The sequence below is a fragment of the Python bivittatus genome, unplaced genomic scaffold, assembly GCF_059951505.1.
Source record: "Python bivittatus isolate LINGU-HERP-01145 unplaced genomic scaffold, Pbiv_v1 ctg000700_np1212, whole genome shotgun sequence".
NCBI lineage: Eukaryota > Metazoa > Chordata > Lepidosauria > Squamata > Pythonidae > Python > Python bivittatus.
In genome coordinates, this window is record NW_028277098.1 from 23567119 (window position 1) to 23580520 (window position 13402).

The 13402-nt window shown below is 37.6% G+C and overlaps 1 protein-coding gene across 4 annotated transcripts in view; it reads right to left on the minus strand.

The window, feature by feature from the left end:
* Positions 1 to 8923: 8923 nt before the first annotated feature.
* Positions 8924 to 13402, minus strand: part of DPYD (dihydropyrimidine dehydrogenase) — a 578647-nt gene continuing 574168 nt past the window's right edge. For 2 of the 4 annotated variants that reach the window (XM_088153491.1, XM_088153492.1), the window contains one exon: positions 8926 to 11331. In XM_088153491.1, the coding sequence (XP_088009617.1) occupies positions 11161 to 11331 (171 nt within the window). In that variant the 3' untranslated portion in view covers positions 8926 to 11160. Of the gene's footprint in view, positions 11332 to 13402 lie in introns of all 4 variants that reach the window. The other 2 variants (XM_088153490.1, XM_088153493.1) reach the window with 2 other exon arrangements.

Genomic DNA, 13402 nt, shown 5'->3' on the forward strand with positions numbered 1-13402 from the left:
CCGCCTTTTCTCCAGCAGCTCAGGTTGGGTTACACTGGTATTTCCTTTAATTTTATCCCCACAACTGCAACTTTGTGACCTAAGTTGTGCTGAGAGAGAGTGACTTTCCCAAAGTCACCTGATGCTTCTCCATAGTTTGTGGGTGTACTTGAACCTAGATCTCCCCAATTTCAGCCCCACACTTTCACAACTACACCACACTGTTTTCCTACTATAGTTGTAGTTTATGCATTTGCAAGGCAGACTAAATCATGGCTGAGTCTGGATTTATTCCAGAGAATTGTTTTACCATTCCCATGCTAACAAATACGACATCTCAATTATTTTTGTTCAGTATGTTTTTCTTATACTATAACTCTTCAGCTGATGACCTATAGACAGGTAAGCACCAGGCAGCTTGCTGTACTTGTGAAGCAGAGCAATACTGAGTATCTCCCAGAGTTCAGTGCCCTCACCAAACCATGTAACAAGCACAACGCATCAATGAGTAACACAAATGAAAACCAGCCCTACAACTGTTCAGCAAGAGGATGCAAAGCAGATACCAATTCAACTTCTGAGTTTATGTAGTGTTGAAGTGTTTTGGGTTTTTTTAGATTTTTTTATCCCGCATTTGTTATTTTTATAAATAACTCAAGGCAGTGTACACACCTAATACTCCTTCCTCCTCCTATTTTCCCCATGACAGCAACCCTGTGAGGTGAGCTGGGCTGACAGAGAGTGACTGGCCCAAAGTCACCCAGCCGGCTTTCATCCCTAAGGCAGAACTAGAAACCCAGTCTCTTGCTTTCTAGCCTGTTGCCTTAACCACTAGACCAAACTTTCTGTCTGTCTGTCTCTCTCTCTCTGATTGTTACTTATGTTTTCTTATCAGTCAGCCATGAAATGCCTTTTGAAATCCATTTCCGTGGAACATATCGTATGGCTAAAATATACTACTACTTATTTCCAAGTATACAAGTATTCTTGTTTGCTTAACGTATTAAGCAATATATTATAGAGATGGGCAGCCTATGAACCTCCACATATTACTGGACTAAAATTGCCATCAGACATCTTGGATGGAATTTCGTCAACCTTCAGAGGACCACAGGTTCTCAATCCCTCATGTAATGTGTGGATGCAAAAGAAATCTGCCACAGATCTCTGTGGAAGTGGATCTGCAGGATTCCTCCCCAAATGAATTCTTCTGCAACACCAAGAACAATACTGAACAGAATCTGTTAGCATCCATTTCCTCTAATCTAAAATATGCAAATAAACCTGCATTAAAATGCATGCACTGGGGAAATTTACTTAACAACGACTGCCCTGGAAGGACAAAAGATACTGGGAGCACTTTGAAGGTCTGTAGCATGAAGCATACTTTGATTTGTGCAGTTAAGCTAATATTAGTATAATACGTGCTCTATAGCTCCCTTTTCCTCAAAAGCAACAGAACAGCATTCTACTCCAACTGCAATTTCTGGTTGATTGTCATAGTGAATAAGAAGTTAAGAGGAAATATTCTTTGACTAGATTATTCTCTGTAGCCCCTGCAGATACAAAAGTTGGGCAAAGGCGGTCTTTGTCATGGAACAAAGCTGGGATGAGGAAAGTTTACTTACCATATATAATTGTGGATAAGCCGACCCTCAAAATTTCAACCAAAATTCCATGAAAAATGTGTTACCCAAGGATAAGCCAAACCTTGGATTTTTAATCGCAGCAACAGGTAGGAAACTGCAAACTGTTACATAATTGTTTATAAAACTGCACAATTTTAAGGCCGTGATGGGCTTTAAAAAGTCTGGACTCTGATCAGTAGATAAACTGAACCCAATTTGGGGGGTGTAATTTGGAACCCAAAATTCTCAGCTGATCTACAAATATATACAGTAGGCTGAAGAGGTGTTTTGAAGAAAAAGGGTGCATTTTTAGAAAAGACAAAAATCAATGAGCCTAGGTCAAATTGGCTGAAGCAAGGCATAGGGAAATTCAAACCGATTATGGTTTTGCTTTGTTTTAGAATGGCCAAAGCCCATTTATAGTGCCTATATCTACCCAGAAATACAGGTACTCCAGGTGAATAGATACATTTCCCATTGGAAGAGGGCCTAAGGCGGGGAGCTATGGAGCCATAGGAAACCTACTTCCAGAAGTTGAGATTTCCTGCCTCTTGGTCCTCTGTGCTGTTTCTGCTGATTCCCCTGCTTACAAATATGCTGGCCATGCATTTTATTTTACAGCTTACTCCTTGGTTTGAAGGACTATCACTGAGAAGATAGCTCTGTATTTGATCGTCTTCTGTTGGAAGAGCTATCCACTCCAGGTCCAATATTAAATCAAATGAAGTCCAAAAACATCAAATCAAATAAAATCTCTAAAAATCTTAAGGAGAAGGACTGTGCGCACTGAGTTGGCTCACAAGGTTCCCATAGTCTCTACTGTGATAAGATAATCCTGGGTATGTGTATGTATGCCTATAGACTAACACAGGACTATTTGTGCAAATCTGGACACTCTTTTTCTGGCAATGCAGAAATGACTGCTTAAGTCCTTGTCCTGCCCAAGGGTGCACATTGGGTCCCAAAAACATGACACCACAGCAACAGTGTCACAATAAATAATGTGGTTGTGGGGATAACTGAGAAGAGGGCCTGCTAACAGCATCTCCTCCCTCAAATCTGGAGCCCGTGCTGGCTTTGTGAACTTGGGCAGTTAGTACACCACCCATCCTCCTCCTTACTTGCTTGCTTAATTAAAACCCAAAGCCGCTGCTGTCCTTGTCTCATGTCTAAGCTAGCTGGCAACTCTCTCTTTCTGACATGCACACAGAGAGAATACAGTTCATTTCCGTACGTGCATATTCTGACTATTTCTATATCCATTGTTATCTGGAAAAGAAGTATTAACTAGGAACGCTTGTGGTGGAGCTGAGACTATTTGAGAGATTTTCCATTTGTGTGTGTGCTTGGGTGTGTGTGTGTTCCTTTATGAGGTTGTTAAATGACTGTATTCTCACTTCCAATGGTCACTGCTTCCGTAGTCTACTTGTTTTCTCCTGGGGACACTTAGCAGAAGGCAGTCAATGAAGGCAAGGGGAAATGTAATGATAAAATGTACAGCTGTGCCCTCTCTCATTCTCACTCTCCTTTTAAGCTTTTGGAGGCATTGAGATAATAACCTGGGTTTGGGATTAAAAAAAAAAAAAAAGCCCTGAGAATTTAAGCTTGTCAAATATTCTGAAATCTGAGTAAGGCTTTTCCATGAGGACAAAGAAGTTTACAGTGCAGTTTATTCTATTATGTTAATGGAATGGTTAATTCTATTGCCATAGCAACAAAGAACAGTCATGGTAAAATGCTAAAGGTCTCCCCATAATGTCTGGTACAAGGTCTCTCTGTAAAGCTGATTTTAGTAGTTATAATGGAAGTGATCTGTGTTCTCGGTATTATCTTAAGCTTTCTTATCAACATCACTTGCTTAGTCCACTGAATATACTAGTAAGATAAAAGTGCCACATATACATTTGCACCTTTAATGCCTGGACAAAGGAGCTTTTCCACTGTCCAGCCTTCTCAGAGGATCTCACATGACAGGAACTGGACAGGGAAGGAGTAAAGCTGAAAATCAGACTTTGCAAAGCTGGGACAGCTGTCAGCCGCTAACTGTCATATTAAGTGTCTCAAAAGAGAGAAGAGATTGAGAAATATATATATATATATATGAGCTTGGATTCATTTTGATATGGTTGGTGGCCTAGAAATCATTGCATCATGGCTGCAGGATTATTTGGCATGGGAATAATTGGAGGATAGCAAGTCAGATGACATAAACTAGATTTTAAGATCAAAGTCTGACATAAAACTATAGAATAATGTAGAAGTACTTGGGCCCACTTTATAGTTTTGAGCCTGGGGGTAGGAAACCTGTGGCCATTCATTTGAATAGCCATAGCCAGCATAAGCCCTTGCATGAGATGCTGGGAAGGAAAATTCAGCAGCTCATGATGGGTTACAAGATCTGCTTCATTATCGATCTGGATTACATCCCATTTTTTCTTCTAAGCCAAGCTCAACTGCTGTATCAGGGAGTCTATACAGGACTTCTTCAAGAATATTTTATAAAAATGCTTTTTGTATATCTCATAATTTGTCAGTGATGCAATCTCTTTATATAAAAAGCATATTGGCATTTTTATATAGCAGACAGTGGCAGAGCAAACCTAGATATCTCTTGTCACAAGTAAGCCATATTTAATTTAAAGGGACTTGAGGTTTCTCTGTAATATTTGTGCTTAAGTGTATGTCCTGCATTGTTTGTGTTAAGTTTGCAACAATCAGGTTTGGAACATCTGGAGTCAGCAGCGTTCCGGTGGAACAGGACTCGGCATTTTCCAATGTTTCAGCTATAGAAAACAAGGGCTACTTGCTTCCTTGTTTTTCAGCCCAGGGTTACAAGAGTAGGTGGAGTGATAGTGCGTCCTGATTGCTATCAGCTATTCAACTTACAAAAATGAGGGAATTATTAAAAAAAAACAACTCTTGAAAATATTAAAAAATCCCCCTAGGAAACCATAGTGGTTGCTGTTCTGAGGATAAAATGGAGAGATTTCTCTATACAGGCTGCCTTGCACTCTTGGGGAAAAGGCAGGATAGAAATATAACAAACAAACAAACAAGCAAATAAATGTTTCCATTGCTTCCTATGGTTTTTTTTTTTTTAATTCCCTTGGTGAATTTTATGTAGGGTGAGTAGCAATCAGCATGGATTAACAACCTACTTTTCAAGGTTTGTTTTGTTTTTGAAGCTTGCCTGCCTTTCCAAAAACAAGCCCAGCAAAAAAGCCAGTATTTTGCATTTTGCAGCTGCCAAAACATACAAACAAAAGAATATTAGTATCACAGCATGAATGGTTGATTGGTTGGTTATCGCAGTTCTACTCCTCTACAGCAGCACAGGAAAATCCAGATTGACTCTTTAGTCTTGAGCTAACTTGCTTTGCATCAGTAGGATCCCTTTCCTAATCACTTCCCCTCCAATCTACGCCATGCTATATGACCTAGATTGAAATAAATAATAACAAAACATAACAAAACAACAACCATCACATGCCACAGACGTTCAACTGCAGTTCTAGTAGAGTCTGGAATGCTCAAACCAACACCACGTAAAAGAGCCAAGTTTTGCATACTTCCACTTAAGCATATCATTCATTTTTATTATTCAAAGACAGTATTTTGATAACTGATTCTTTAAAGATGGGTGTGATATTATGGATTATTTGACTTACATAGGCTTTTTTTATGAAGCCAAACAAGTCTAAATGGGAGCTAGTCTTCATTTGCTAAAAATAAGTCCAATTCCCTACTTAAATGATTGAATTATACATATAAGTAGCCTCCTAGACTGGAAGCATAGCTTAATTGGTACATAACACTTTGAGAAGTTATAGAATGGGTCCTCCATCCTTTATTATTAGGAAGTACAAGCTGTTTGAATTGGTATTAAAGATGATCCTATTTCTCAAGTAAAAGCTAAGAACAAATCTCTGCGTTAAAATAAGGCTTTTAAGGACAGGCTTCAAAAAACCCACAAATCACTGGTAATTAAAGAAAGATTGCCAGATAAAAGGTGAAAATGGGAAAATAGGTGAAAAAATGTCATATTTAGTTTTTTTTTTTTTTAATTACTTGTGAAAACGAGTAATTTGCTTGAAGGATGCAAAATCCCCATGAAGCCAGTTATCAGCAAGAATTTTAACAGATAATAAGAGCTTTCATAATTGCCAAAACATGGCATGCAGGTGAACTAATTCTACCAATGTTACCAATTATTACCAATAATTCAACTAATATTAGAATTTGATTGAATCCAATTTAAGAATTTTAAAATTTATAAATCCTTGTAATTATTATCTGGTTTCTATGCTTTTATCATTTTGATTTTTTGTTGGTTAGAAGTTGACATTATTTCCAAGGAAACTTTGGTAGATGAGAGAAATCTGCAATTTTCTAGCAATGTACTCTAGTATTTTCCATATAGCACATATGAATAACTGGAGTGGATGGAGCCTAGGAAGACACAGAAATCCTATAAATCTAGGGCATTTTCAGATAGCTGTGTGCCATTTATTGATAGTTCTTATAACACCTTAGCAGGCCCTTCTGTAAAGTGGCTTATATTGCTTCACAATGAACATTAACACTGTATTATATCTGGCCCTACAACTTAGCTCAGTTAAAGAAAAGATCTGCATATCAACAAGGACAAAACTGCCATACAGTTTTATAGCTGAACCAAAAGCATAGAAGATTTCACCCCTTCTGCCCAACCAACATATGCAAATGTGACTCATGTGAATTTCATACTTTAAGTCTGGACAAAATACATAGATTATTTCTGCAAGCTAATACTCCATTAATTGATCGGGCTAATATTCCATTAGTTATTTGCTGGTTTATTTTATTATTTTAATCATATATATTTCACTCATCACCCAGAAAGACAGAATAAAGTTCATAAACAAAACAATCCTTGCTTTTCCATGCTTACAATTTAAAAAGACAAGGCAGAAAGAAAAGGGCTGGAGGGGGGAACAGAAAACATCATATGGCTTATAGAAATTGCCAATCTTTGCTGGAAAAAATGCTCACAATGTGTCTTCTAAAAGTTTTAACTGTTAAAGGTAATGTGTAAAAGTACATTGTCTGTCTGTTTTTGAAAATGATATAAATGAAAAGAAAAAGAAGCCAGCATTTTTTAAAGTCATCATCAAAACTTGAATAACTGATTTAACAATGGAAAATATATTTTTTTTTAGGATTTTGACTTTTAAATTCTTTGGAGTCCACCAAATATTCAACCATTCCCTTCAGAAATCATAGTATAACAGCTGAAATTCTGTACTCATTTATGTACAAGTAGACACAACTGAATTCAACAGCACTTCATTCCATTGCAGGATCATATCATTGTGACTTAACAAAGAAGGGTTGAATTCTTAAGATTCATTCATGATTGGCAATGTTGGTAATTGTTGCATCATGCATCCTATATTTTTAAAAAATACAGCAATCAAATCTAGAGGGTTTTTTTCTTTTAAGTTAAGGACATGAGTTGTGAATTAAGAACTCTTCACGTTCTGACAAAGATGTTCATGTGATAGAGTGAACAATTATAGCACTTCGGAACAAGATAATGGCACACAGCAGGTAGCCTGTTTAATGGTGTCTCCTGAGGTCCTCAAGGAAGGCTGAAATAGCGAAACAACTTTTTGATACGGTTTGGATATATAGATACAGGTTGTGGTCATGATTGGCCTCTATTTTTGTTGAGGATATAAGAGAAAAATAATGTCTCTTATTATAAAACAGCCTTATAATAATGTTTGTGGTTGAAGATATTATTGCTTGTCCAGTAATTCCCTGAAAAGGGTAGAAAAAATGTACATATCTTTTTAAGGTATTTATGTTCAGCTGGAAAATATACACATACTCAGAATGTCCCTGTGGAGGCAATGGGATTTCAAGCTGAAAACTTTCATCTGAATTAAATACAAGATGTGAATATGGAGCACGAGACTATGGAAGAACTCCCTCACTGCTTTACAATAGAGATAGGTTCATTTCCATCACAGTCTGTGAAAATACTTGAAATTATTATAGAAAAAAAATCAAAATTAAGAGACTTTTCTAGCTGAGTCATTCAAATACGATGGGCAAAGACTGAATTCAAAGAATAAAAGCTTTATCAGAAATGCTGTTGGGCTTTAGACACTTTCCAGAAACTGCATGTTCCAATCTTCATAATTTGAGGGCCATGTAAATTACAGAATATATTGATATAAACAGCTAGAAGTGACCACACTTGGACACAATATCTATATATATTTTTGAGCAAAGAAGGGAAGGCAGTTTTCTTCATTAACAGTTATGCTAGGGCTTAAGGTGTTGCTGGCAGTAAGATAGCATGCAAGTTGAGCAGTGAAATCAGCCAAGTTATTAATCAAGTCAGTTTGGGAAAATATTATTTTTGCCTGCTTTAGTTTACTTACCAGATCAAAGATTATGCAGAGGTGATGTGAATTAAAAGCCATCCCTCTCTCTCACATACATCCTTTTTAGGACTATTTCTTTTTAATAAGGAAATTATGCATAATGTTATCACAGAAAACAAGTTGATACTTTTTATTGCACTACAGATCGAGTCACATGGATTTAATATTTCAATATTGATGGACATTTCCTTTTCTAGCAGTAAGGGACTTGAGTGTATAACTAGTTGCCTGACAGAGTGAATTAGTATGTCATTTGTTAAAACAGTGATGACATACTCTTTGTTATTTCTGTATAACATTTAGTGTTATGTGTTAGGATTTCATTTCTTATGAAAAAATAACCAATAGCAAAAAATATAAAAGAAGTTTCAAATGATTATGAACCAAGCTCTTTAAACATGAGAAATTCACAAACTTGATTTTGATTAACAATCAACAGTTCTTTGCAGTTCTCTGGCATGCACAATCCCCACTAATCAATGTATAGCAACATTAGTTTTATTTGAGATAATTGAAGAACAATATATAGCGTAGTTGTTACATTTGGTATGGAGAGATGTGAATAACACTGCCACAAAACAGTTGAGGGATAATCCTGCTTTTCCTGCATAAGAGTAAAGCTCTGAATTGGGTTGTAGGCACATAGCCATCCCTCTATCAAGTTTTAAAAAATCTGCAGAGCTCTTTTTGACAGTGGGTTACTGAAAAATCTTTTATTATTATTAACTTCATTCTATGTCACAAGCCCAGCTTCACCAATATAAAATGATTGGATTATATATGACTGTTTTGATAGCAAGTGATCAAAAAGGAGAGACCTAATTCTGGAGAACTGGAAGCCTATTATATATAAAATGCAAATTGACTTGCTTTTTAAAAAAGCAAACAAAAATGCCAAGAAAAACACATTTTAAAACAAGTTGTATAATGTCCTTTAATTCTGATTTATTTATAACTATGTAAATATACAGGAATTTTAACACAAGCATTATTTAATATGCACAAAGTTTCGCATTTTCAGTTGATGGCAGAAAGTAGAGAGAAATGGATACATTGTTTGCTATTTTAAATATTGAACAACATATGGTTTTCTTGCAGCTTCTTTAGGATAAAATAGCTAGCAAAGTATTAGTACAAGAAAACACCCAACTGAGAATGAGAAATAAGTCGATGATAACATGCTGTTTCAGAATCGTGGAAAATCCTTATCTTGGTTTTAGTGTAAACAAACATGCTCTATTTTTGAATTTATTATACAAAACAACATTTTTGGAACATATGGCATTGATATGCTAACAATTATTTACCTTACATTTTGCAATTTAAAATGATTGTGTACTTATTTATAGTAGAATATGTAACTAGTAATCTTTTCATGTAATCAGAAAGTTATTAAAGCTGTGATAAGGCTTTGGCTAAACATGGTTTCAGAATGTTTGCACATTTCTACTGTATTTCTTCTTGTGTGGGAATATACAGAGTTTTATCCACCATTATATACATGATCTTTGACTTATAAGATAGGATTTTTCCTTGCTTTCACACCCACTCCTGCTGTAGCAGAGGTACAGGAGGAGGAGGAGGAGGAGGAGGAGGAGAAATCCATTCTACTGGTGATTTCTATTTAGTTGGTGGGTAGCCAGGATCTCATAATTTCTTTTGCTAACTGCAGCAATATTTCTGCTTCTGAGGCTTTGTGTATTTCCCATGAGTGGCTTCCACCCAGATGGACTCCTATTTTGAGGGTACACAATAACATGTTTGGTCATCCCTAAGAAGGTGAGGACAACTTTTACCTCATTTACACTAATGCAATGGGCTGCTTCTGTCTGTGTAGTAAGTCAAGAAAGTTTGCATGGCGGAATCATGGGGAGGAATGGATCTCATAATAAGAAACAGTATCGGGTTCTTTTTAAAGGCAACTATTTATTTATTTATTTATTTATTGGGCAACTGTCAGACATTCTGCCTTGACAGAACTTCAATGTGTATTTACTGGACCATCATCTCATTCTTTCTCCAAAGGTTTGTGGAGCTTCCATTTAGGCACAGTGTAGCCCAGGCATGAAATGGACTTTGTAGTTGGAAAACATTCAGTAGATGCCATTTGTTGTCAGATGCCATCTGTGGTGAACAGAAAGGCCATATCTTGTCAGCCTCACTGGTCCATCTAGGTTGATAGCACAACATTATTTTGTCCAGCACTGTGTGTATGAATTGCAGAAAACCTTGCTTAAGGAAACTTTGGAGCCATTACCTTTGGTCCTCTGCTAGGGCCTAAAGAATAATTTCATTTTGCCAACACCACAGTGATGCAACAAAAAAATGTCTTATATTTACATTTGAAAGACTAGAGTTAATAGACAGGGACTGTAAGTTCATTAACAGAACAACAACAAAAAAAAATGTGCTACCAACTGAAAACAACAAATGACAAAAGGGCACTGTATCTGCACATTTGGTTTTTAATGCCTAGTCAGAGGTAAAATTTAGGGAGAACTCGAGTAATAGACCACCAGATGCTGCCACTATCAAAACGGATTAATTGTTCAGAAACAGCAGTTTAACCCTCTTTTTATATCTTTCTGTAAAAGCATACCCCCCCATGATATACAATGCTTTGTTTGTGTGTTATATAGTTAATTACATCTTCTAAAAACCAGTTTTAAAAGGAAATGAAATGTGTAATTACCCAGTGTTTCCATGGTAACAAAGTTTGTCCATGTGTTAAATGATTACAAAAAGTTCCCTGAATTTCATCCATTGTTAGAGGGAAGAAAAATCACCCAAATCATGGGAACATGTAAAAATTTGTGTGTGAGAGACAAAGTTATGCATCTTAGAAAAAGCAAAGCCAAGTTACATCCAGCAAACTAACTGTTATCTGTCTGAAGATCAGAAAGAGAGAGGGGAAATAAATTGGAAATTTCAGCCAGCTTTATTTGACCTCTCATTAGTGTATTAGGTCTTTCTGTCTGTCTGTGTCTGTCTCCCTTTCCTTCTCTTTCTCCTTTTCCTTCTCTTTGCTAAAATGTACTGGACTGGCTGGTACTAATTAGAAAGCAAATCAATAGAATCAAGCAAATAGAAGTTTCACTTTAACTGTTGGTCTGATCTCCTCAGCACACGGGGATCACAGCTAAGGGCAGGCCTCTCTTTGCTTCATAAGGTGTTGTCCTGGAAACCATTCGGATGCAGTCAATAATAGGGCAGATACTGAGACACAGAGTGCAGCCTGTACAACTGTCAGTAACAGTGGGCAGGTGGGTTTCTGGATCAAATTGTATAGCCTGGAAAGCAGAAATAAACAGCATTGATGTCACTCACAGAAAAGGTCAAAAACCACCCCATTTTTAGCATCTGCATTTCCTGTAGTTGAGGTGCTTGGAGAAATCTTTGTTTGGTACCGCATTGCAGCTACAGTAAGAGTTTCAGTGGCTAGGAAAATATATTTCCTTAAAAAAATATTTGAAATATCACAGCAAATTGGGTTCTGGTAGAAATCTCTTTCCTCCCTTTCGTTCTCATTCTCTTTCTTATGCACCCAGCGTAGTGCAAAATCAAGCTTCAGCATAAGTTGCACAACTTCCATAAAAATATGTGTGGCTTTGAAAAGTTAATCTTTCCCAGCATACTGATTTACTAGCATTATTACAGCACAAAAGCTCCACAGTGGTGTCCAGTTATGGTGGGGACAGTGGGAAAAGTCATTCCTCCCCTTTCCTCATTACTGCTGCTGTCATTATTTTACATGCATGATGTCTAAAGGCATCTGCAAAATAAGTAAGGGATGAGTTTCATTGATGAAAGGGCTGAGCTGTGCAAATCTGAAAGAGTTGCTTCAGAATGCGTGCGAGCAATGCAACAGGAAGGGGCCATGCAAACATGTGGGTGCAGAGACAGCCTGGAGCTGCTTCCTAGGCAGCCATGGGCATCTTGAAGAAGACACAGCTGCTTTAATGAGTGGAAAAAGTATTTTGCATGTGCTCCTGCACATGTTGAAGAATCTCTTTCAAAGGGTTTGTGTAGCCTATCTTTGTATGTGTGTGTGTGTGCCTTTGAGTCAGTGTTGACTCCTGGCAACTGCCTGGGCAAGTCCCTGCAGTTTTCTTGGCAAGATTTCAGAAGTGGCTAGCCATTGCCTGCTTCCTAGGGCTGAAAGGGTGTGATTGACTAAGGTCACCCAGCTGGCTTTGTGCCAAGGCGGAACTAGAACTCACGATCTCCCGGTTTCTAGCCTGGTGCCTTAACCACTACACCAAACTGGCTCGCTGTGCAGCCTATTAGCCTCAAATCTAACTCTGCTCTTTGATGTATGTAACTCCACAAGCTGTAAACTGGAGCCAGTCTTACCACTAATGCATTTTCTTGAATAATATACATCTTTTCAAAGTACCTACTGGAAAACTCTTGAAAAATCTTTAATGTACACCTCAAGCCATGCCGTGTCATTTTTCATGGTTCTACTTCTATAAATCCAGAGACTACAGTTGTTCAGGCAGTTTACTTTTTAAAAGGTTTAGTTACTTATGTATTTGTGTAGGCTGGGGGGATGCACTTCCCAAACGCAGTTTTTATTCTTCTTACAAGGGGTTGCAACTGCTCCGGTGGGCTAGTTGCCTAGTTTGCTCCAGACAAAGGTGAGGGGGCAAGTAGGGCATAGATCTTCCTTAAAGATGGAAGCTGTAATTTACAATGCATTCAGAAAGTATTCAGACCCCCTTCACTTTTTTCAATTTTGTTATGTTGCAGCCTGATACTACAATCGTTCAAATTCATTTTTTTTCTCATTAATCTACACTCAGTACCCCATAATGACAAAGTGAAAACAGAATTTTAGAAATGTCTGTAAATTTATTAAAAAGAAAAAACTGAAATATCACATTGGCATGAGTATTCAGGCCCTTTACTCAGTACTTTGTTGAAGCACCTTTGGCAGCAATTACAGCCTCAAGGCTTTTTCAGTATGATGTGACAAGCTTTGCACACCTGGATTGGTGGATTTTCTGCCATTCTTTGCAAATCCTCTCAAGCTCAATCAGGTTGGATGGGGACCATCAGTGGACAGCCATTTTCAGGGCTCTCTAGAGATATTCAACAGGGTTCAAATCAGGGCTCTGGCTGGGCCACTCTAGGACATACACAGAGTTGTCCCTAAGGCATTCCTGTGTTGTCTTGGCTGTGTGCTTAGGATCATTGTCATGTTGGAAGGTGAACCTTCGGCCTAGTCTGAGGTCCTAAGCGCTGTGGAACAGTTTTTCATTGAGGATATCTCTGTACTTTGCTCCATTCAGCTTTCCCTCAACCCTGACCAGTCTCCCAGTCCCTGCTGCTGAAAACACCCCCACAGCATGATACTGC